The sequence below is a fragment of the Trichosporon asahii genome (assembly GCF_000293215.1).
Source record: "Trichosporon asahii var. asahii CBS 2479 unplaced genomic scaffold scaffold00002, whole genome shotgun sequence".
NCBI lineage: Eukaryota > Fungi > Basidiomycota > Tremellomycetes > Trichosporonales > Trichosporonaceae > Trichosporon > Trichosporon asahii.
Window position 1 is genome coordinate 770,346 of NW_014040922.1, and position 22,143 is coordinate 792,488.

General features: G+C 60.1%; 8 protein-coding genes across 8 annotated transcripts; 4 read left to right on the forward strand and 4 right to left on the reverse strand.

The window, feature by feature from the left end:
* Positions 1-8: 8 nt before the first annotated feature.
* On the forward strand, positions 9-836 carry A1Q1_00101 (uncharacterized protein; the record flags this gene model as incomplete). The annotated part of the gene is made up of 3 exons (XM_014328942.1): positions 9-158; positions 348-769; positions 824-836. 3 exons carry the CDS (start codon positions 9-11, stop codon positions 834-836), a joined length of 585 nt encoding a protein of 194 aa, XP_014184417.1.
* Positions 837-851: 15 nt separating this feature from the next.
* Positions 852-1,133, reverse strand: A1Q1_00102 (uncharacterized protein; the record flags this gene model as incomplete). The annotated part of the gene is made up of 1 exon (XM_014328943.1): positions 852-1,133. The coding sequence occupies one exon, from the start codon at positions 1,131-1,133 to the stop codon at positions 852-854; it is 282 nt and encodes a 93-aa protein (XP_014184418.1).
* An 82-nt stretch (positions 1,134-1,215) lies between these two features.
* A1Q1_00103 (uncharacterized protein) lies at positions 1,216-2,637 on the reverse strand (the record flags this gene model as incomplete). The annotated part of the gene is made up of 5 exons (XM_014328944.1): positions 1,216-1,460; positions 1,567-1,626; positions 1,710-1,844; positions 1,901-2,147; positions 2,206-2,637. 5 exons carry the CDS (start codon positions 2,635-2,637, stop codon positions 1,216-1,218), a joined length of 1,119 nt encoding a protein of 372 aa, XP_014184419.1.
* A 2,727-nt stretch (positions 2,638-5,364) lies between these two features.
* A1Q1_00104 (uncharacterized protein) lies at positions 5,365-6,988 on the forward strand (the record flags this gene model as incomplete). The annotated part of the gene is made up of 3 exons (XM_014328945.1): positions 5,365-5,439; positions 5,530-5,565; positions 5,693-6,988. The coding sequence occupies 3 exons, from the start codon at positions 5,365-5,367 to the stop codon at positions 6,986-6,988; spliced, it is 1,407 nt and encodes a 468-aa protein (XP_014184420.1).
* A 2,284-nt stretch (positions 6,989-9,272) lies between these two features.
* A1Q1_00105 (ATP-dependent RNA helicase DBP2 (p68-like protein)) lies at positions 9,273-10,436 on the reverse strand (the record flags this gene model as incomplete). The annotated part of the gene is made up of 1 exon (XM_014328946.1): positions 9,273-10,436. The coding sequence occupies one exon, from the start codon at positions 10,434-10,436 to the stop codon at positions 9,273-9,275; it is 1,164 nt and encodes a 387-aa protein (XP_014184421.1).
* A 1,341-nt stretch (positions 10,437-11,777) lies between these two features.
* A1Q1_00106 (cytoplasm protein) lies at positions 11,778-15,662 on the forward strand (the record flags this gene model as incomplete). Its single annotated transcript, XM_014328947.1, has 1 exon — positions 11,778-15,662. One exon carries the CDS (start codon positions 11,778-11,780, stop codon positions 15,660-15,662), a length of 3,885 nt encoding a protein of 1,294 aa, XP_014184422.1.
* A 235-nt stretch (positions 15,663-15,897) lies between these two features.
* On the reverse strand, positions 15,898-19,746 carry A1Q1_00107 (uncharacterized protein; the record flags this gene model as incomplete). Its single annotated transcript, XM_014328948.1, has 13 exons — positions 15,898-15,987; positions 16,132-16,700; positions 16,754-16,909; positions 16,951-17,257; positions 17,313-17,447; positions 17,500-17,556; positions 17,617-17,841; positions 17,907-18,017; positions 18,061-18,813; positions 18,866-19,081; positions 19,127-19,381; positions 19,433-19,536; positions 19,659-19,746. 13 exons carry the CDS (start codon positions 19,744-19,746, stop codon positions 15,898-15,900), a joined length of 3,066 nt encoding a protein of 1,021 aa, XP_014184423.1.
* Positions 19,747-20,409: 663 nt separating this feature from the next.
* Positions 20,410-21,793, forward strand: A1Q1_00108 (transparent testa glabra 1 protein; the record flags this gene model as incomplete). Its single annotated transcript, XM_014328949.1, has 3 exons — positions 20,410-20,450; positions 20,506-20,890; positions 20,963-21,793. 3 exons carry the CDS (start codon positions 20,410-20,412, stop codon positions 21,791-21,793), a joined length of 1,257 nt encoding a protein of 418 aa, XP_014184424.1.
* Positions 21,794-22,143: the final 350 nt, after the last annotated feature.

Here is a 22,143-nt window from a genome sequence, read left to right on the forward strand (position 1 = left end):
CAACAAGCATGCGCCGACGCTCTTTCACGGACCAGCCTCTGCTCGACGAGCAGGGCAACCCTTCTCCTGCTGCCGCTGTTGCGGCGGAGAGGCGGTGGTGGGACTTTGAGACCATCGCGCCGACGCCGAGGGATAAGCTCAGTCTGAGTCTTATCTTTGTGAGTTGTCTTCCCTCTAAGCCTGAAGGTCCTCTCCGTTCCTTCCTCCAGCTAGTCACTCACTCCGTACTCGACCTCTGCCTGGCTTTGGTCAGATCTCTTGTAGACATGAGAGAGAGTGACGGAGCGAAATACTGGATGTGAGAGGATCTAAGAGCTTTGAGTCCCACCGCGATAGCTTACAAGCAGGCAGGCCTCGCCCTCTTCCTCCCCACCGTCTGGCTCCTAGTGCTAACCGACAACCCCTCCTCCAAGCCCTATTTCACTCCACACGCGCCCCTGAATGCGCTCGCAATCTCCTGCTTCGTACTGGGCATCGTGCCCGTGCAGCCTCCGACGCCTGGCGCCGTCCTGCGCGCCGAGCGCCTGAGTGCACACCAAGCGTGGCTCCTCGGCCTCGGCATTCCCGCCATGCTGGTCGGCACAGGCTTCATGTGGTACAACAAGGAGAACAATGGCGCAGAGCACTATACCACCTGGCATGCTTGGTTTGGATGCCTCACGCTTACTTGGGCGCTCCTCCAGGCTGCCATTGGGGCCGGGAGTGTTTGGGCGGGCGGGTGGGTGTTTGGGGGTGGGGCGAGGGCTAGGAGCGTGTACAAGTATCACCGGTAAGTACGACTCTGTCCCACTTCATAAGTCTCGAGTTCTGCTTCGGGGTCCAGCCCTGACTTGTAGGACTCACTCCTGGAGTTACATGGCTGTGGGTCTGATGTGGCTAACGGCAGCATCTCGGGGTACATCCTCCTGTTTCTGAGCATGTTCACGGCCTTCCTCGCCGGCATGTTCGCGACGTGGTCCCAGATGCGCGGGTGGAAAGTCCAGCGCGTCCTCGCCTTTGTCGTGGGGCTGGGCATGGTGGCCGTTGGAGTCGTCATGCGTGTCAGGCCGGGGAAGATGCGTCTTGCCTAAGCCGCCAAGGAACCGCCGCCAGGCGGCCTCCTTCCCTCCTCCACAGTCATAGTGCTGATGCATCTTGTGTCTATGTGTTCTGACTACTTTTCTGTTCCCATCACTACTTAACTTGACAGGATGCGCTCCGCTTCGCTTCGCGCACTTAGTATCCCTTCTTCAGATCCGCAACGTTGTACGGCGTCTCGCCCCTCCTGATCCGTTCCGCATTGACGATTGCCAGTTCCGCACCAAGCACCTCTTCGCCCTTGGCGTGTCCGCTCAGATGCGGGGTGACGATACATTTCGGGTGGGTGAAGAGGGGATGTCCGTCGGGGAGGGGTTCCGGGTCAGCGACATCGATGGCGGCACCGAAGAGACCCTCGGACTCGAGCGCTTTCAGGAGTTCCTCTTGGCGTTAGCTTCACCAGTATGTGCGAGCTTATGTGGTAGGGGAATGAGGCAGGGGGGTTGGGAGAGCAGGAAAGGGGGGAAAGGAGGAGGGGAGACGACGTACCCGATGAAATCAATGTGCCGCGGCCAACGTTGAGGAAGAGGGCTTCGGGCTTGAGCAGGGCTGAGGTGTTAGCTATCTTCGTCGGGCGTTGGCAGCTCTGAGCGCGCTATGAATCGCTCTCGTTGGCTGTGAGTGAAGCTCACCTAGCTTCTTGGCATCGAGGAGATGCCTCGTCGCCGGCGTTCCTGGCAGAGAACAAACGAGCACGTCCGTGTCCCGTAAGAACTGCTCGAATTGCGCCTCGTCTTTGACGGAGTAGTACTTGTCCGGGATGGAACCTGGTTTGTTAGCTGTACGCAAACTAACCCCACAGCTGGCAAGGGTTCAGACTCACCGTCCAGATCTCCCGTTCCCTCGGGGGTCCAGTCTTCAAACTTTGACGCCTTGCCGGTCAAGTTGGCCGCGATGATGCGCATCCCGTGCGCCTTTAGCAGACGGGCGGTCTCGCGCCCCAGCGCGCCGTAGCCTAGCATGCCGGCCGTGCGACCCCAGAGGGGGCGGTTGTAGAACTTGCCCACCGGCCCGACCTCCATCTCGTCTGCCCAGTGCTGCTGTTCCTGTTCGTTAGCTCGCGACGAGTCCTTGGAGCTGATAGCATTCCGTTCATCGAGCCTCTCTCTCGGCCCAATACTCACTCACCCTCGCAAACCTGGCCATAACATGATGCTGCTGGCTCAGTGCAATCGTCATGCCCACGACCCAGTTCGGGATCGTGAACACGTGAATCCCACTTGCACTCGAGACTGTCGGTCCCTCTGAGCTTGCGCTCGGATCCCTCGCCGCGAGTTCCTGGACGAGCTTCGAGTTGGCGAGCGCGCCATCAACGCCCGCAGTCGGCAGCTGCACATGGCGCAGATTCGGCACCTCGCTCAGTTCCAAGTCCTTGGGCGGCCCGGTCCAGTCGCAGAACAAGACCTCGACGTCCTTCCAGACTTCTGCTGGGAGGCGCTTGGCGGGCACGTCAGGGCCGGAGGGGGCATAGTGCACCGTCTTGAAGGCGGAGCGTACCTTCTCCAGCGCCTTGGCTGGGAGGGGCATCAGCACCGCGATCGTGTCGAGCGCGCGGGACATGGTGCTTGGAGGAGTGAGAGATGAGAAGGAGGGAAGGAATGGTTGTCGAGTCATTTGGTGTCGACAGGGGTTGCCGAGGATCGGCGTTCTGCGAGGGATGGCGGTCGGTAACCTGCGGATACGGCTGGAGGGGGCGGGCCAGTTCGAGCATGCCGAGACTTGCCGCGCCGCATTCCTCCTCGATCGCAACAACCTTCTGCATTGCAAGGACGAGTATTACGTTGTTTGTTGTACATGTCGAGGCTTCATGAGAGGCACAGTGTGCGTGGACTGAACCAATCATCCGAGCGAGGAAGACACACGAATTGCGGAAGCGGGCGTTTAAGCGCAAGCGGAGTCACATCAGGCCGCGTGCGATCTACGGCGAGCGACTACGCAACGACACAGCAACTCACTTAGCTTCCTTCTTCTTTATCGCTCATATTACATCGAATGACAGTCACATATCAGATAACCAATCAGTTCAGAACTGCATGGGGGACTGAAGTCGCAGCAAAACCTCAACACGAGACACAGAGAGAGGCCTTCCACTACCACTTCAATCGGGACGAGGAAGAACGCTAGCCCGAGCAAGAGGGTGTAAGCTGAGGGTACCACTTGCGTTGCAGCTGACATCACCCAGCTCAATAGCGGCAATCCAACGCCGGAACGGCTGCCACCCGCCTGCAATGTGTCAATGGAAACCACCTATAGAGTACGTGGGCGCTTATGCAGCCTCGAGCGGCTTAATCTGAGGAGGGCCTCTCCGCTGCCACCTCCTGTCCCGTCAACTGATCATCAGGACAAAATATCGAGCTTGAATTATGCCGAACGCTGAAACCCACCGAGGCTCACAAACTCTCCGCGATGGTGGGCACTCAGAGGGTTATGGGGGCAGCAGACGGTTGCGCGGCAGATACTTAAAGCATTAGTCTGAGGAGACGAGACGGCGGGCAGCACCTGGCCTGGCTGATCATAGACCACGATGACGCCCGAGGTATCTGCTGCGCTGATACTCGCAAGCTGACCACCAGTTCGAGATATACCTCGTGCTTGGCCGAGTATGCACCAACGGTACCCTGACAGACCACCCAGCACCATCGTGGTACCATCGTGGCACGCCAATGTCTGTTGCTCCCCCGTGTCGCGACTCGAGAGAATCGATAAGCGGTACCGGTCTGATAGGCCACGCTCTGGGAGTTAGACATGCCAGAAGAGAGATCTGCGAGTCGGAACCGTCTGGACCGCATGTCGACCTCCGAGGCGGAGCCGCTGCCGCTCCGCAGCTCTCCGTCTCGGACCCCGCGCTCATCATCTTGGCACATGCCATCTACTCCCTGCTTTCCCCGCCTCGCTGTCTGACATCAGCTGGTAGCCTAACACAACAGACCCCTGAACCTTGACTTTGGTTCCTAGGGACTGGCCACAAGATCTTAACGGCGACTTTTGTCTCGTTAAGATAGCGGAAGCGAGCCTGCGGTTGCGCACAACCGTCAACAACCGGCCTCCTCAGGACATGCCGCATTGAGTTGCCCCACCTCTTTCCACGGGGTCTGCTCCACATGATCACTTCAAGCGTTCGTTCCTCGACACAAGCATGGCTCACAAACTCCCGGCAGAACATTCATCCGAAATCGAATGTCTCGCTGGGAGTGCCCTCGGCACGCTATACCCCGTCACCCTGTACGCCCTGCAGCAAGCAAGGTGTTGCGTAGGTGCAACTCAAACCGAGAGGCACTATTGAGGGCCGCTGCCCACACGTGATGTTCAAGCTCGGACGCCTCAGACAGAAAGGGCACCTTGGCAGAAGCGGCAAAGGGCGGCGACTACACAGTCCATGGTTGCTGATCGCTTCACATGTCAGCGCAACCTGCCGATGGCGTCAATAGTGAACCCTCACGCAGGCGTGCAAGACGATAGCGCGCTCCAACAACTCTCAGTGCAACACGGTCTTTTTTATGCTTAGCTCTGCTGGGTACGTTTGACTCCACCTCCGCTTCAACGCTCCCGGCGTGGTCCGATTCGGCGAGGAATCGGCCCCAAAGGCTTGTCGTCGTTCCTCTCGCTTGCCTCACCGTCTTCTGTGTCATGCTCAAGCCTCCCTTCGGCCGGTTTACCGGAGTTCATGCCTCGCTGCATCTTTGTGCCGGAAACCTGGGATCTGTTACGACAAGATGACTGCAGGCCGTGAAGTCGGCGTCTCAAGACACAGAGGTGGCAAGTGGGCAAGGCAGGGGGCATCACATGGGAACCCTGATACCCAGTTCACGGGGTGGAGCGACCCCGCCGCGCAATTCAAAGTCTTCAGGCAGCCCAGCGGAATAAGCTCGAATTCCAGTTACAGTTTAACCGGCCTTCGGACCCTTGGTCCCATCAGATCCAGCATGCTTTACCTCTCTTGGCTCGAGCGGCAAGCGACGGCCTCGCGGTGCCATTGGCCTCTCCACGGATTCGGCCAGCTTTCGTCAAGGGCCCCGGGGTACCGGTGTTGGCCCCAGTACTCCCTACCCACTAGCCCCACACGAGCGCGCTGACGGCCCTAGAGCTCAAGTTCGGGCGGCCCAAGGCGACCTGAATGCGCGCAAAGGCAGCCTAACAGCCAAGCCATGGCTGCTCCTAGGGCTGACACGCCTCGCTAGTCGCCGGCTTCCATTTGCAAGCATGTGAAAGAGATAAAAACAGCAGCTCTCCATAAGTTGTCTAATCACTCTTCCCCTCGTCGATCGATCCACAACCCAGATCAGCGCGATGGTCGCCGCCCAGGACTACACCGACCTGTCCAGGTCGCAGCTGGTTATCAGCTTCTCGCTCGTTACATCTCTGGTATGTGCCCACAGAGCGACGCGCAGGCTGGCAGAACACAACTGCTCCTCGCTGCTCCCAGCGCCCGACACAAGATGCTGACTCCAACAGTTCTTCCTCTGGGGTCTCTCGTACGGTCTCCTCGATGTGAGTATCCGGCTTCCACTTGCCCGATGACACCTTTCGCGGTGAAATCTGCTGCGGTGACAGCCTCGTCACCCTCATGCAGTGGCGTTATTGCGTCATGTTTGTGCAACAGCGCTGACCTATCCAGGTGCTGAACCAGCACTTCCTTAAGATCTTCCACCTGACGGAGGTGCAGACGACGCTGCTGCAGTTCGCGTACTTCGTCGCCTATTTGGTGGTCGCCCCTCCGATGGGCATGCTCATGCGACGGATTGGCTACAAGTGGGGTATTCACATCGGCCTGACCCTGTTCTCCATCGGTGCGATCCTTTTCTGGCCGTCTGCCGTCTACCACCAATATGGCATGTTCGTCGCGTTCACGTTCCTGTGCGGTTCCGGCATGGCTACCCTTGAGACGGCCGCCAACTCGTACATTGTCGTTCTCGGCCCGCCCAAGTTCGCCGCCTTCCGCCTGACGCTCGCTCAGTCGTTCAACGGCATTGCGACTGTCATTGGCCCGCTCATCGCTTCGCGCACCTTCTTCAACGAGGACCTCGACCAGGACGGCAACCAGCTCGGCACGGTGCAGTACGTCTACCTCGCGATGGCTCTGTTCGCCCTGTGCCTTAACATTGGCCTCGCGTTCTGCAAGCTCCCCGAGGTCCGCCAGGCCGTCAAGCCCGAGCACGTCGAGTTCATCAAGAAGGAGGGCTACAAGGGCATCCTGAAGAAGTACCACACCGTCTTTGGCTTCTTCGCCGAGTTCTTCTACGTCGGTGCCCAGGTCGCTGTCGCGTCCATGGCCATCTTCTACATCACCCGTCAGCCCGGCATCAACCCGCCCATCTCGAATGCTCACGCCTCCGACCTCTTCTCCGTCTGCCAGGCCGTCTTCACGATCGGCCGCTTCGTTGGCGTCGCGTACCTGCGCTACATTGACTCGTGCTTCGCGCTCTTCGTTCACGGCTCCATGCTCATCCTGTTCGCGATCCTAACCTCTTTCGTCAACGGCTACGGCGGTATCGCGTGTCTCAACCTCATCTTCTTCTTCGAGTCCGTCTGCTACCCCGTCATCTTCTCGATCGCGACCTCCAACCTCGGCCCCTACGCTACGTTCGGTGGTGGTCTGCTGTCCGCCGGTGTGTCTGGTGGAGCGGCGTGGCCCTCGGCCCAGGCCGCGCTTCTGCACCGCGTCTCGGCGCAGCGCTCGTACCTCGTCGCCATGGCTGGTTTCGTCCCGCTCATGACGTACGGCCTCGTCATGTGGATCGTCAAGTGCAAGCGCCTCGGACGCTGGACGATCCTCAACAGGCACCTCGACGGTGCCGTGGACCACGTCCCGCACTCGTCTGACTATGACGACCGCATCTCCGAGCCCGAGAAGGAGGACATTGTCATGGAAGAGTCGAAGGACGGCAAGGTAGCCGTTGTCGAGAGGTTGTAAATCGTTGGCAGAAGTTGTCTCAGCAGTAATAGTTCATATCTAATGGTTCCATCATAGTTTAGCATATGCAAATTGCATCTAAAGCTTTACCAGTCGTGCCATCGCTGCTAGTTTAATAAACTAACTTCAACCATACCAGCCCAGATAGACCGACATGCTGGAGCCTGCAAGGTGATCAGCGGCAGTAGTCGCAGTCAGTGTGCAGGAGGTTGTTGACGGCCAAGGTCACACGAGATGACGTGTGGGCGATCATCTACGCCTCCATCCCTAATCCCCGTGTTGGCGCAAGTGCCCCAGTTTCATCCTCCCTGTCCTCCCTGTGCCGCAAAGTTCCTAGTGGGGGTGCGTGGGGACGTCCGGGGTCCGCGGGGGACGCGGGGCCGTCTGAATCGGGCTGCAATCTACCCCGAAAGGACGGGGACCGATGAAGAGGGATGTTTGGCCGGTGAAGAGACCGGTAAACCGGGCGTGGCGAGCGTGGCTTGTGGGCCATGGAGGATTGTCAGACGCCGCGCACGGATGCCGCTGCCGACTGCTTCCCTTAACGCTTGTGATCGCTGCTCGCCGCTCAACGCTCAGACATTGTCGTCCTTGGCACTCAGAGAAGCGGGGCCGACAAGACGGTGTCTTCTGTTGATGTGGGCGCGGGCAGGTCGCCGGTTCCTACTGAGGGACTATGAGGCTGTTTGTTCCTTGGCCGCGCGATGCTCGTTTCGCTCGTCAAAGGACAATGCCGATATCACGGCCCCGCTTTGTCTTGTCCTCCACGGGCCCTGGGACTGCTCATGTGACTGCTTCGAGACACCGAGAGGCCGAGCGAGGCCGAGCGAACGGCTGCGAGGCAGCCACGGACGGCCAAGAGCGGCCATGCATCGCTGCATGCCGCTAGGTCGCCGCACATCACTCTTGCCGATCGATACACCTCGCACACACCATGCTGACCCGTTCTTTCAAACTCTCCCCCGACCTCTGCCTCTGCACTTCTATCGATTCAATCTGCATGTATCTTTCCTAACGCGAAAACTCGAAAACGGACGCCAGCTTGGTTTAGTGCACACTCACACGTCAGTATCAAACGACGACTTCTGCGTCATGCGGGCAAGGGGCTGCAACTGGGCTGCTGCAGCAATTTGTGGCACGCACGACGTTAGCCTGGCATTTGACACTGGATGAGAGATCTACGACACAGGGTTTGGTCTGGTATTACAGGACCCCATGCTTTTCTATAGACATGGTGTGAATGTGATAATTGCTGGGGTGTGAAAAAAGAATGAAGTCTATGATAAAGAGAAAGTTGTATGGTCAGTAGCAACGAATGAGGGCTGTGGGGCTAACTCCGTGCGTGACCTGATGATGGAACAATGATGTCGAAGGGGGGAAGGGGAACTTCACAGAACACGCTTACCAACGGTTTCCGTAGCCACCGCCGCCGTAGCCGCCACCACCGCCGCCGAGCGACGAGGTGTTGGCACCGGAGCGGAAGCCACCACGGCCACCACCGCCGCGTCCACGGTAGCCACGGCCACCACCACGGCCACCGCCGCCGCCGTAGCGGCACATCTCCTCGAGCTCAGGAGGGATCTCGGCCTTGGACTCGCGGAGAATGCCAACAAGCTCCCTAGCCTGCTTGCTGTTGTCCGTGGTGAAGTAAGTGTAGGAAGTTCCCTTGCGACCGGCACGACCAGTACGGCCGATACGGTGGATGTAGTCCTCGCAGTTGTTGGGGAAGTCGTAGTTGACGACGTAACTAATGTTAGTTTTGGGAGGAGATCGAAGAGACTCACGAGATGTCCTTGACGTCTGTTAGGGGAAAGCAAAAAATGCAGTGAGCAAGTTCAGTTTCGAAAAGAAAACGCGCACATGTTAACAAACAATCTCTCGGGGAGGGGAAACTCGTCCTGCGAGCAACCGACTCTATCTCCGGAGCAGCTTCGAATCAAATGAGAGCTGTGATTGCGTTGCGGTAGGCCCCGAGGAGTCTGAAGGCCAGAGAATTCGCTCTGGCCGACGTAAGATTCGACTCGACTCGAGACGCAAGTTGCAACGCCACAGTACAGCGTGAGCTTCCATCCCAATGCGGTTGGGCAATCTTCTTCCTGTTGATGGCCCTCGTAAAGCTGTAATGAAACAATCTCGAGAGAATGACGTGACGCGAGACATCATTGGGCATGTCCCACGTCCAGTCAGTTGGAGGCCATCGAAGATCGCGCCGCAGTAAACCCTGAAGGCTGGGGGACGGGCTGCGCCTAGTCTCGTGGTATTGATCGGTCAAAGTTGCTCTGCTTCAAGAGCCGACAGCTGTGCACAAGAGGTGAGTGTAATGGGAAAACCTACCAAGACCACGCGAAGCAACATCGGTGGCAAGCATAATGGGGCTGCGGCCCGACTTGAACTCGGCAAGAACCCAGTCACGCTCGGCCTGCTGCTTATCACCGTGAATGGCGAGGGCAGGCCAGCCGTCCTGACGGAGGAACTTGGTAAGGTCATCAGCAACACGCTTGGTGCCAACGAAGATGAGGACCTTAGCGTTCTCACGCGAGATCTGGTCGAGGTGCTTGAGGAGCATCGAACGCTTGTCGTAGTCGGTGCAAACGGTAACGTGCTGGGCAACGTTGTGGTTGGCGGTCAGGTCCTCGGAACCAATGTTGACCTGGATGTAGTCGTTCAGGAAGTCCTGAGCGAGACGCTGGACGTCCTTGGGCCAGGTGGCAGAGAAGAGAAGAGTCTGACGGTCGGGACGGATCTGAGAAACGATCTTGCGGATCTGAGGCTCGAAACCCATGTCGAGCATGCGGTCGGCCTCGTCCATAACGAGGTAGGTCACGCGCTTGAGGTTGGTCTTACCAGACTCAAGCATGTCAATCAGACGACCGGGAGTAGCAACAACGATCTCACAGCCGCGCTGGAGGTCACGGATCTGAGCACCCTTAGGGGCACCACCGTAGACGGCAGTGTTGCGGATGCGAGACGACTTGCCGAATTTGGTGCACTCGGCCTGAATCTGAACAGCGAGCTCACGGGTGGGGGCAAGAATAAGGACGATAGGGCCGTCGCCGGGCGCAAGCAGGGGCTGCGCGTTGATGTGGACCATGGCGGGAAGAGCGAAGGAGATCGTCTTACCCGAACCAGTCTCGGCGATAGCAACGACATCACGACCAGAGAGAGCCATGGGCCAGGCCTGGCACTGAATGGGCGAAGGCTCCTTGAAGCCCATGGCACGGATCTCGGACATAACGTACTCGGGGAAGCCAGCCTCCTCGAACGAAGTGATGGGACGAGGAATGTTAGTTCCCTGGATGCGCATGTCCTTGGCACGGCGGAACTCGGCGATCTCAGCGTCAGAGCGAGCAGAGACAGCCTTGTCCTCGATGTAGAAGTTCTTCTCGAACTTGGTGAGCTCAGTGTTGTTCCAGTCGACGGTGCGGAGACCAGAGCCAAGGTTGCTCATGCGGTCACCACCACCGTAACCACCACCGCCGTAGCCACCACCACCGTAACCGCCGCCGCCGTAACCACCACCGCCGTAGCCACCGCCACCACCACCGTAGCCGCCGCCGTAACCACCACCGCCGCCGCCGTAGCCGCCACCGTAAGACTGAAGAGTTAGCTAGCTCATCCCATCATTTGTGATCGGGTGGCAAAAAAACTTACCATGTTTGTTTTTGAAGTACTAAGGGAGTTCGAAACGAAGGTAGAAATGGTCGGTTTGACCTGTTTTGATATCGGGTTTTGCGTCGAAAAGACGAGAGAAAGAGTAGAGGAGGGGGATGAAAAGGGGGGGATGGAGAGTAGAGGAGGATGAGGATGTGTGAGGTGACAGATGTGCTCGTACGCGGGGCTGGTAGCTAACCATCAGGAACTGGCCATCTGTTCCCGCGTGGAGCGAAAACTTACCACGCATCACGTGATTGCGCCCTTGGCGCCCGAGCCTGCCGGAAGCAAATGCGCGGGCAAGCGGGATTTCACAGTCTTGTGGCAGACGCTGCTGGGTGTACACTACCAAAACTTGTACGGGTGCGCGACTAACCTTGACTCTGCATCTTTCTTCTCTCTCATCTCCCCTCAAGTCCTTCCCATCGAGAGGCATAATAGGTGCGTATTTCCCTCTCCGCTCTCCTCCTCAACAGGATGAAAACTTTCGACATTTGCACGTCAGTACGACAGCCCTGCGTCGGCTGGCGGTCGGCTTCGGTCGCTGCCAGCTGCAGGCTGAAGGCGTTAAACCTCGCATTGCTGAACCCCTCCACAACAAGCAGTCTTTGATGAGCTTGTTAGCTGACACTCAGGTTGTATCATGCACTGTTACGGATAAACGGTTAACGTTGCGTTGCGGACGAGCTTGGTGAACTGACCCTCTGAACGGGAGCCGGGCCTCACAACTTTGTAGAGTTCGCTTTCAGTCCTCTTTCACAGCGGCGAAGCCTTTTGCCTAGCAATGCTGTTGGCGGAGTTGTCACCTCGGTGACAAGAGCGAAGAAGAACCCTCTGGGCGTCTCGATTGGGCATGTCCTCACTCGTAAATTCCTCCACGGAGTGCGGGACTAATCAATCTTGTCGACATTTGTATTCTCATGCATTCTCATTTCTGCCTACTCTTCTGTTCGCTGCTGTGAACTGTTGCAGTGTCGTGCTCGATGATCAAGCGGCAATGACTCCATACGCAGAAGACGGCGGCTCGGCGCTGAGCGAGCCCAAAATTATTTGATGACGCATGTTCCTGGGTGTTCGGCCGGTGGAGGTGCTTCCAGAACTTTAGCAGGGAGGTCAGGTCAGAACCACACAACACACCATGCTAATCCGCGACATCGTCGAGCGGCCTGCCTCGACGCCGACCGAGCCTGGAGCCGCACCGGCCCCACCGCGACCGCCCGCAGCTTCCCGTGGTGGCTTCCCCATCGCCGCGCATCGGTCCAAGGGCCAGTCCGCCTTCGCGAGGGCACGCAAGAATGACGCCGAGCGCCGCGCCGGCGGTCTCTCGACTGGCCAGGGCAGGATCGTCGAGAACGTTCCGACAGTGGGAGCTGCCTCAAGTGCTCCGGTGAAGGAGGAGGCTACGCCGCTACCTACGCCGGCAACCGAGGAGGAGAAGATCCGGCGCCAGGTCGAGGCTGAGAACCGCGCAAGGGTCGCCAACATGTCCCCGGCTGAGAGGGAGCAGGAGGCCGAGGAGCTGAAGGAGCGGTTTGGACCAGGACTCGCCGACCTGATGCGAAAGCGCCGCGATGCTAGAGCGCCCCAGCAACCCGCCGCCGCCGCCGCCGGTTCTTCGAGCGCGGCTCCTTCGACCTCAGCTTCCGCTGCGACGCCACCCTCCGCCTCCGAGGATGCCAAGATCCTCGAGAGCGCCGACAAGGAGAACCGCGCCAAGGTTGCGGGAATGTCGCTGGAGGAGCACGCTCAGGAAATGAACGAGCTCGAGGACCTGTTCGGCGCCGGCCTGCTGGGCAAGATCAAGGCGAGGGCGAAGGCCAAGGCGGCAGGTCAGCCTGTGCCCGTGTTCGAGCCGACGACTGCAGAGACTTCGGGGCCTATGGATGAGGATCCTACGGAGCAGACTCCCTCTCAGCCTTCCACCGCTGCGGCCGCCGCTGTGAAGACCGAGCCCGTCGAGCCGACCAACACCGACACCGACATCAAGCCGAGACGCAGCGTGCGTTTCAGCAAGGACACGCGCGACGACGCTCCGACACCAGCAGCGCTGAAACGGTACTTTCCGACCGGGACCGAGAACCAAGCGCAGAAGCTCGAGTGGATGCAGAACGACAACGATGTTGCTATGAAGCCTGCCTCCGACGAAGGGCCCCGGTTCGACCTCGGCGGTGCGCCGCTCAGCGCCGAGGCAGCGGCCAAGCTGCCAACCCACCTGGGTCTGCACCACCACGGCGCCTCCCCGGATCTGGCGGGTTACACGCTCTCTGAGATCGTGCACCTGTGCTACTCGACCGTTCCCAGCCAGCGCATCACCATGATCGGTGTGCTGACTAAGGTCATTCGGCGGTATCGCGCGGCCGTAGAGGAGGGCGATAAGTCTGAGTGGGTCACATTCTGCCGTGATGAGGACCTGCTGTCCAAGGGCGTCGATGTGGCCGTAGGCGTACTTGGCGGACACGCGCGCAGCGTCGGTGTCTTCGTCGCAGCCGTCGAGCTGCTGTACGTGACCCTCGGCGGGCCGTGGGCGTGGATGGACGATGCGTCTGAGGGCGTTGTCGCCTTCCACCCCGAACCGAGCAAGGACGGAGAACCGACCGGCGTCGCCGCTGTGCCGTGGGACGACCTCGTCCCGCAGCTGCAGATCACTCTCTCGCTCGAACCTGGCAGCTATCCCGCTCAGACACTGTCACAGCTCCTGCAGATCCTGCGCCGGGCCGCTCTCGCCCAGCCGCAGGGGGCCGAGGCTATCGCACCCCTCGTTCCCGCCGTTGTGCGCACGCACGTCCTTGGCGCGCCATGGCCACTCGATCCCGCACGACCGCCGAATCCGGAAGCGATGAGCGTGCTGTACGACGTGACGACCTCGTCTCGCTCGGCAGCCGAGGCCCTGCTGGGCCAGAACGTCTATGCCCCGCTGCTCAAGTTCGGGACAGTCGCCGACTTTGACGATCCCGCCGTCCAGAGCCTCCTCACTACGGTGATGCGGACATTCTACCAGCTGGGACGGTACGGGATGGCGGCGAGCACGGCGACGAGCGCGAGCGACATCTGGCGCGGGATCGGACAGTGGGTTGCCCAGGCTGCCCAAAAGTCCGAAGCGAGGGGACAGAACGTGGTCCGCGCGTACTTCGACCTCCTCAGCGTGTGGACAGTTTGTGCCGTCGACCCGCACCGCACAACTCCTGAACACGATCTGACGTGGGCCCAGGCGACGGCTCTGCAGTGGCTTGACGAAGCGCTCTCGCTCGTGGCCCCACTCCAGGCCTCGGGCCGGTACGCCGAGCTCGCCTCCGTTCTCTCCCTTGTCGCCGAGACCGTCTCGGGTGCGTCAATCAACGAACCAAAGCATGGCGAGGACACGAAGGCCCGCGTGCGCTCGGCACTCCAGCCCCTCGCCCAGTGGGAGCCGCAGGATCCCTTCGGCGACGAGCGGGAGGGCTTCAACCTGGCGCTCGCGCAGGTGTTCCGCCTCCACGGTCTTCTGGGCGGGTTGCTCGATGAGAACTCGCTGCAACGCCTCGTCGTATGGATCGCGACAACGACGCAGAGCACACCCTCGGACGTGGCGCTGCGCGATGCCGTGCTCCAGGTCGCGTGGAACGAGGAGATCCTCACACTGGGTGTGTGGGGAAGCAGTGCTTTCGATCTCTGTCTCTCGTACGCGCCAGGCGACGAGCCCCAGGCGCTCGGCATGCTCGACCTCATCCTCAAGAGTGACTGGACGTCCATCCCGGGGCAGGCTGCCGAGGCAGTCTCGACGATCGGACATAAGGACGGACTCGTCATCCTCCGTCCTCTCCTCCATCACGCTGTGCTCCCTTCTCTCGATCAGATTTTGGGCCCGACAAGACCCGACTTCCACTACCTGAAACCCACAACGACCCTCCGCCCGCCACCTGCCTCCATGACCGGGCCAGGTGTGCCCGGCCTCCCTCTCCCGAGCGACTGGGCCTTTGCGCCCCTGAACGAGCTCCTCGCCTCTGGCTCTTCGGACGCCTTCGCGTTGGCTCCGAAGGACTGGGACGCGGGGGAGACGCAAATCACCCGTGCGACTCTGGCCCTGGCGCTGGTGGAGCAGGAGGAAGGACGGGGACGTAATGGCAGCGAAGTCGTGCTGAACTGCATGAAGGTCTTCATGCTCGAGCATGGACAGCAGGACGCGCCGAATACGGAACACGACGTGTTCAGGGACGATGCGGTGGCCAAGAGCCTGAAGGAGCTGTTGGACTCGACGACTGTGGATCCCGAGGAGATCGCGGCCACGCATGGTCTCATCGTTGCCTCCTCTCCCGCCGACACCGACACCGCCGGCACCGCCGACCGTGCCAAGGACGTGGCAATGGATACGGACGCCACGACAGAGACCGGTAAGGAGAAGCCTGAGGATGAGCGCTCCGGCCCGCTAGAGAAGACGGCCCTGCCCTTCCTAACCCCCGGCGTACCCTTCTTCCAATTCTACACCGACCTCATCGCGCTCTACTCCTCCACTTCATTCGGGGATGCTTCCTTTGGCCGCGTCCTCTTTCCTCCGCTCTCTCAACTCTACGCGCCAGACTACAGGCGTCTCTTCTGGGCCGAGTCGGATGCTCTCCGCTCAGTCCGGACGCCGATTGCCGCTGTCCCGGCCGAGACGGGGACGCTGGCGGTGTACTTCTCCCCGCTTGAGAGCGAGAGGGATGTCCTTGCTGCCTACGCTAGGGCTCTCGTTACTGTGTTGAGGGACAGGACGGAGGGCGCTGAGTTCCTCCCCCGAGTCGCTATCCACCATCTCGCTGGACTGTGGTGGACCACCAAGGATGAGGAGCGGAATGGAGTTAGGGTGCAGCTTATGGTCGTCATGCTTGCTAGTGCCACGGATACGGTGCTGAGGAGGGTGATCGAGTGGGATCTCGAGAGGCCGTTGGCAGATCGGAAGGTTAGTCAGGAGGAAGTGACGAGGAGGGTTAGGGAGATGGCGCGCTTGACTGGTCCCCGCGGCGTGGCGCGGCTCCAGAACGCCGGTTACGTCGATCTACTCCAGTGAGCTTTGTAGTGTACGGTGATGCATGCAGGTCTGACTGCGCTACGACTGAGCACAGAGCTGCTACCCAACGACCCGCTGTTGCCGTTGCAGGTCGGGGGCTCAGCCTGACTAATGGTTGACCAGATTGCGGCACAAAGTGGAGCAGAACTCGGAGGCAATGACGGCCAAGTGGCCACACGGGCGCGGCATCGGCACACTAGCGATTTCTGAGAGGCAAACGGCGCTTTCCTTCTTTCTACGAGGGCACGACCTTGACCTTGATGCCGCGTGCGCGCATAGAGTGGCCGATGGCCTCAAAGTCCTCGTTCTCCTGGCGCTTCTCGTTCTGCAGCACGAGCCGCTTCAGGTGCTCCTGCTCCGCCTTGCTCTGCGCCTGGTGCGAGCGCACCTTGTTCGCAATGTTGGAGTCGAGGGGGATGTCCACTTGTCGGACCTGGCGTCAGCTGAAGGTGTGACGGGAAAGGCTTACCTGGGCCTTATTGCCGCGCTTCGTCATCAGCATGAACGGCATCTGGCCGTCGTCCGGCTTCTCCTGAGCGGGTTGCTGCTGGCCTCGCTTGCGCAGCACGGGAACGGCTTGGTCGAACACGGGCGGAGCCGTCTTGCGGTCCACTGTCGTGTCGGCGATCATGCGCGCGAACTCGCGGTCGAAGTCGGCTTGCGCCTGTTCGTCAAACTCGTCCGGCTTGTGCTCGCGTAAGACAACTACGTCGTCCTCTTCCTCCTCCTCGGCCTCGGAGGACGAGTCATCGTCTCCGTCCGAGGCAGCGTCGGCGGCCTCGGCAGGTGCTTCCTCCGCCTCCTCTTCCTCCTCGGCGACGCGGCCGCCGTCCTCGCCCTCGTCGCTCTCGTCGTCTGCAATGTCCTCCTCGACGCCAGGCACGTGTGACGCGAGCAGCTCATCGACCGCCGCAGCAGCCTCGGGGAAGCTCCGCATGCGCAGCACCTGGTTACCGTCCTTGACCTTGGGCGGTCGGCCGTTCGGGCGCAGCGTGTCGAACAGGTCATCGAGCATAAATTCGACATCCATAGGCATGTCTGTTTTGCACAGGGCGTAGAGCTGGGGTCAGTTGCGGCAGATTCACTCTAACTCACCTGGAGAACGACGAGGTATTGATCCAGTTTACGGCGCAATGACCCCTTGCCGAAGCAAATGCCGCAGGTGTCGAGCAGCGCAGACGCCAGTCGGACACGGAAGAAGTCGCTGACAGAATCAATGGGACTGTCGCGGCCGGGTACGGGCAAACCTTCCGCTGAGAGTTAGCGAAGTCCTAGCATCGCAACTCACGATGTCCGAAAGACAGAAGCGACCAAAGCACGTCAAAGATGACGGCCGCGTTCACGACGCGGTACATGTATAGCTCGCCCAGGAACTTGATCGACGCGATACGTCGCTGGTTGAACTTGAAGATGTTTTCCTGGTTGTCAGTTGGCTGAGCAATCAGACAACTCACCTCCATGCCGATGCGGATGTCCTCCATGACTTGGTCCACGACGGCGATGGCAAAGTCGGGGTGATACCGCTGCAGGTCGTGCACGAGACCAGCGGTCAGGCCAATGTTCTCGTACTTTGCCTCCCAGATATCCGTAAACGTCTTCAAGATGAAGTTGTACGTCTGAAGTCAGCTTCGCCGCAGACCCTGAGCTTACCTCGGCGTCCTCCCAGTGCAGCTTGCGCAGAAGTACAAGGACCTTGTCTTGGGTACGCTTCATGAGAACGTCGAACAGCAAGTGCTGTATGAACGCCTGCATTGGCGGCAGCTCCTCGATTTCCCGGGCTACTCGCTCTGGCGGGTTGCACTGTTGTCAGTTCGACAACGTAAACGTAACAACTTACAATGTAGAAGGCATTGTCAAGCATAATGTTGTAGCGCTGGTCAAGGTGGGTCACGCTCTGCTTGCGGCGCATGAGCTCGACCTGCTGGTTAGTCAATGCCAGCCAATTCTAACCCACCATGTTCTTCGACGTCTCCGCCGTGTCGGGGTTCCTCAGCAAGAAACGACCGCAGGTCTCCAGCAAATTGGAGATGTTCTCGATGTTGAACTTGAAGTCGTCCAAGAACACCTTGAGCACGTGCAGGATGGTGTAGGGGCGGGCAACCTTGAACTTGGCAAGCTCTCCGTAGAACCGAACATTCTTCAGGCGCACACCGTCAAGCTCGCGGATAGCACGCTTGCGCTGCAGATAGCGCATCTCCTCATCGAGCTGGGGTCAGTTCCGCTGTCGCATGGGGTGCAACTCACGCTCTTCAGGACCGCCACGCCAACGTCAGGCATGTAGGGGTCCAGAATGGCGATGAAACGGGCGTAGTGAGGAAGCAAGTCTGTGCGCGTTTTCGGCACAGCCGCAAGGAACTGGATGTCAGCTAACCTCCCAGCCAAGCATAGCTGTACGTACGGTTGCGAGGCGGCGGCGTGCCGCCTTCGAGTTCAAGTAGGCAAACTCGACGGCGAGCTTGTCGACCATCTCGCGGTTGACAGCTTCTGGGAGTGCAGCAAACAGAGCGGTGAGGCGGGCGGCGGGTCCAGATTGCATTCCGTCTTCCTCGGTGAGCGACGCCTCCAGCGAGGCAGGCTGCGGATCGTCGTCAGGCGATCCATCCTGGGGGCCTGAGCCGTTCGAGAGCACTGTTTCGTTGCGGTCCATGGGCTGTGGTGTTTCGCTCTCGGCAGCACTGGACTCGAGCTCAAGCTGTTCTAGCTGGCGGCGAATGTCGTCCTGCACCTTCCTCTGCGCTTCTTCCTCGGCGTCTGGGGCAGCTTCCTCGCCACCTTCTTCGCCTTCGGCGTTCTCCGGCTTCTTCTCGTCCGCAGTCTTCTGCTTGATGCCGAGTATAGATGGCGGCACAAGGTCCTGCAGGTCGGGCAGGTTTTCGTAGAATCGGCGCTCCTCGTCGTCGTCCCAGATACCGCCGGGCACGGCGCCATCTTCTCGCACGGTGAAGGTGGAGGCTGAGTCAACAATCTGCAGGCCTGACTTCGAGATCGACGCCGCTGTCGGAAGCGTGGGCATGGGCAGTCCGAGAAGGTCAGACAAGCCCTGGACACCACCGGTCAGGCGTTCGATGGCTCGAGTCATGCGCTCGTACGCATGTTGCCGGTCCTCGAAAATCTCTCCAGAACGAATGTACGCCTCGTGGTTGCGCTTGTCCTGCTCAAGCAGTTTCTGCATGTAAGCTGAAGTGCATCTCCACGAAGCTCACCGTCTGACCCTTGACGAGCGCCTTGCTCGCAGAGTTGAAGTAGTTGGTGAAAAGCTCACGCATTTTCTTCTGCATCTCTGGCGGAACAAGCTCCTCGACGCCTTCCGGAAGTTGCTCGTCAGCCTTGTCCGGCTTGGGACCGAGGTATGCGCGACCGAACGTCTTGAGGAAACTGGTCAGGAGCGGCATGTTGCTGAACTGCGGGTCGTTCGTCATCTAAAAGAGGGCGTCAGTTTCTCCTCTCGGCTTGAAACAACTCACCCAGCGACTGAGGATCTTGCCAACTTCGCCAGCACCCTTGGACGCCCCTTCTGGCCACGCCATGAGCATTGCCAGCTCAGCAACGATGCGGAGGATCGGTCGCTGACGCGCGATGCGATCCTTGTCCTCCTTCTCGCGGTCCTTGTCACTAACATCCTTGGCCGGAGGAGGGGCGGGCGCCAGAGCAGCTAAGAGCGGGGGAAGGAGTAACGGCAGAAAGTCTGGAGCGAGACGTTTGTGCAGGTGAACGATGATCTGGGCTGTCAGCTATACTTCGAACGCAACGGAGCTCACGTCTACAGCAACTTCGGGATCTCCGCGACCTTTGCTGGCTCCTTCGATGACGGCGGCGACCGTCTCCTCCAGGTACTTTGTCAAAACAAGACCATCGATCTCCTTGATGATGGTGTCTGCGGGACCGACAAGGAGCGCACTTTTGAGCCTGTTCAGTAAGGTCGTATGCTTCTTGAGCGACGAGTCGAGCTGTCCGGGAGGTCCTGTTCTGTCAGCTTGCTTGAGTGAGATAGCTCACGATAAGCTTCATCGATCCAGTAGTTTTCGACTTGTGTCAAGAGAGCACGCCTGCGGTTGTACTTGGCCACATAGTCGGCGGTGGACATTGCCGGCTGATGGTTAGGCCTATGGCGCTATGACGGCGCTTGACTTGGGTATCAGGATGACGGAGGTGTAGGAGGTGGGTGTTGGTTGGTGATTGTTGTGACGGCGGCGGCGGCGGCGGCTCGGGTTGTCCAAGTGGCCGCTGGTGCTCCTTCGCAGCAACGCGAGTGAGTGGCGGTGGTTCGCCAAGTGCAGGGTGGAGGCGGACATCGGACGTGCTCCGTGACCGGTGATCATGACGGCAGCCAGCGCCAGCCAGCCAGCAGGGCCCACAGTCTCAGCCCGCGTTCCTTCCGCGGGCACACAACCGACCACAAGAGAGAGAGAGAGTTGCAACTCTCTTCACATCGACTTATCTTCCTCGACCTCGGCAACGCTCACAACACACCTCGGCTTCCCCCTATCACCCCTTTCTTGACCCCTTGCTTGCGTGACTTCCGTCCGGCCCTCGAACCCCTTCCACTGCGGTCTTCGAATCGCGCCCCGCCCATCCTTTCGACACCGACACCGACCTCGGACCTCAACCCCACTCGGCAGTCCGAGCCAGCGGTCGTCCATCCGGCCAGTCCCGCCAGCTGCGCCTCGACACGGGCGCCAAGGCTGTCCGCGGCCCTCACCACGCCGTTCGTTCTTGAGGCGCCGGCGCCAGCCGGCCACCCGGGGCCATGAGTCTCCCCAACGTCCTGACCTACGATGCGTCGCGTAAGTGACCTCCTTTAAGCATCGCTAACCTCAGATCCGCTCTACGGGATCGGCTTCAGCAACGATGCCCGGCATGCGCACCGCGTCGCATTGACGAGCTTCAACACTGGCCCCTCGAACAAGCTCACCGTCGTCGATCTCGCACCGCAGCACCAGCACCAGCCTGGCTCGGCGGGATACGGTGGACAGGGAGGACAGGACTTTACGCAGCTGGCGAGCGCGAACCTCGCCTTTCCCGCGACGAAGGTCGCGTGGGAGCCCAGCTCGAGCATCGGAAGGCACGACGGAGGAGCCCTCCTCGCGACGACGGGCGATGTGCTCCGTATCTGGGAGCTAACGAATGGGGAGAACGACCCCACCCCAGCACAGTCGCGCATCGGGTACGGCAGCAGGAACGGGTACGATGCGAGCTACAAGCTGAGTGAGCGGAGCGTGCTTTCGAATGTGAGTGCGAGCGCAGCGCGGAGTGAGCCACACCACTGTCGTGATTGCTGTCGTCATCCGATGAGGCGATAGGCGAGACGAGTGGCCGCCTTCGCACCAGCTGTAATTCTTTCGCGCCGAGCTAACCCCCAGAGCAAGCAGCACATCTGCAACCTGCCCCCGATCACGAGTTTCAGCTGGAACCCGACTGCGCCGGCCTCAATCGTGACCTGCAGCACGGACACGACGGCAACGCTGTGGGACATCCACACCTCGACTGCCCTGACGCAGCTCATCGCGCACGACAGGGCAGTGTACGACCTCTCGTGGCTGCCGCAGAGTGCCGAGATCTTCGTCTCGGTCGGTGCCGACGGCAGCTTACGCGCGTTCGACCTCCGGCAGCTCGAGCACAGCACGATCCTGTACGAGACGCCCAACTCGGCGCCTCTGGCGAGAATAGCCTTCAGTAACCGAGAACAGCACCAGCTGGCCTGTTTCAGCATGGACGACAGCAAGACGCTGATCCTCGACATGCGCTCTCCAGGCCAGCCCGTCGCCGAGCTGCTGGGCCACAGCGCGCCCCTGAGCGCCATCGCATGGGGCAACGGCGGCAGTTCGGTCGGCGAGAGCGGCGGCGGCTGGATCGCGAGTGCGGGCGACGACGGCCAGATCCTCATCTACGACCTGACGGAGAAGATCCCGGTCGAGCCAAAGGCCAAGACGTCCAATGGGCCATATGCGCTCAGTCCGGCGGTGGGCGAAACGCCAACGCGGACCCCGAGTCCGGCAAACAATGCCGTCGAGTACCAGCCCGTCCGGGCCTGGAACGCGCCTGCCGAAATCAACAATCTCGCCTACTCCAGGGACGGAGACTGGGTCGGCGCCGTCTCGGGCCAGAGGCTCAGTGTCGTGCACCAGGTCTGACTGCCGCCGTATGAGGCGGCGAGGCAGCAGGTGCAGCGCGCCGAGCGCAGCGAGGCCGGTGTCGCGGAGAGCGTCTCGGGGGCGCTCGACTTTGAGGTGCCCTTCTAGTCCCCACTCGGCTCTCTCACACCCTGAAGCTCTCCTCCACTCTTCGAGATCATGAGCCGCCAAACAATGGACAATGAGCGAGATAGCCTCCATTGCTAGGCATCATCACCAGGCGTAGATGCCAACTGTAGAACCCAAGAAATCCACACACACAAACCATCTCCCCATCCCCCATCCGTCCCACATCCCCACACATGACACTAGGTTTACAGGCGTAGCAGAGAAGGAGCCCAGTGCTCAGC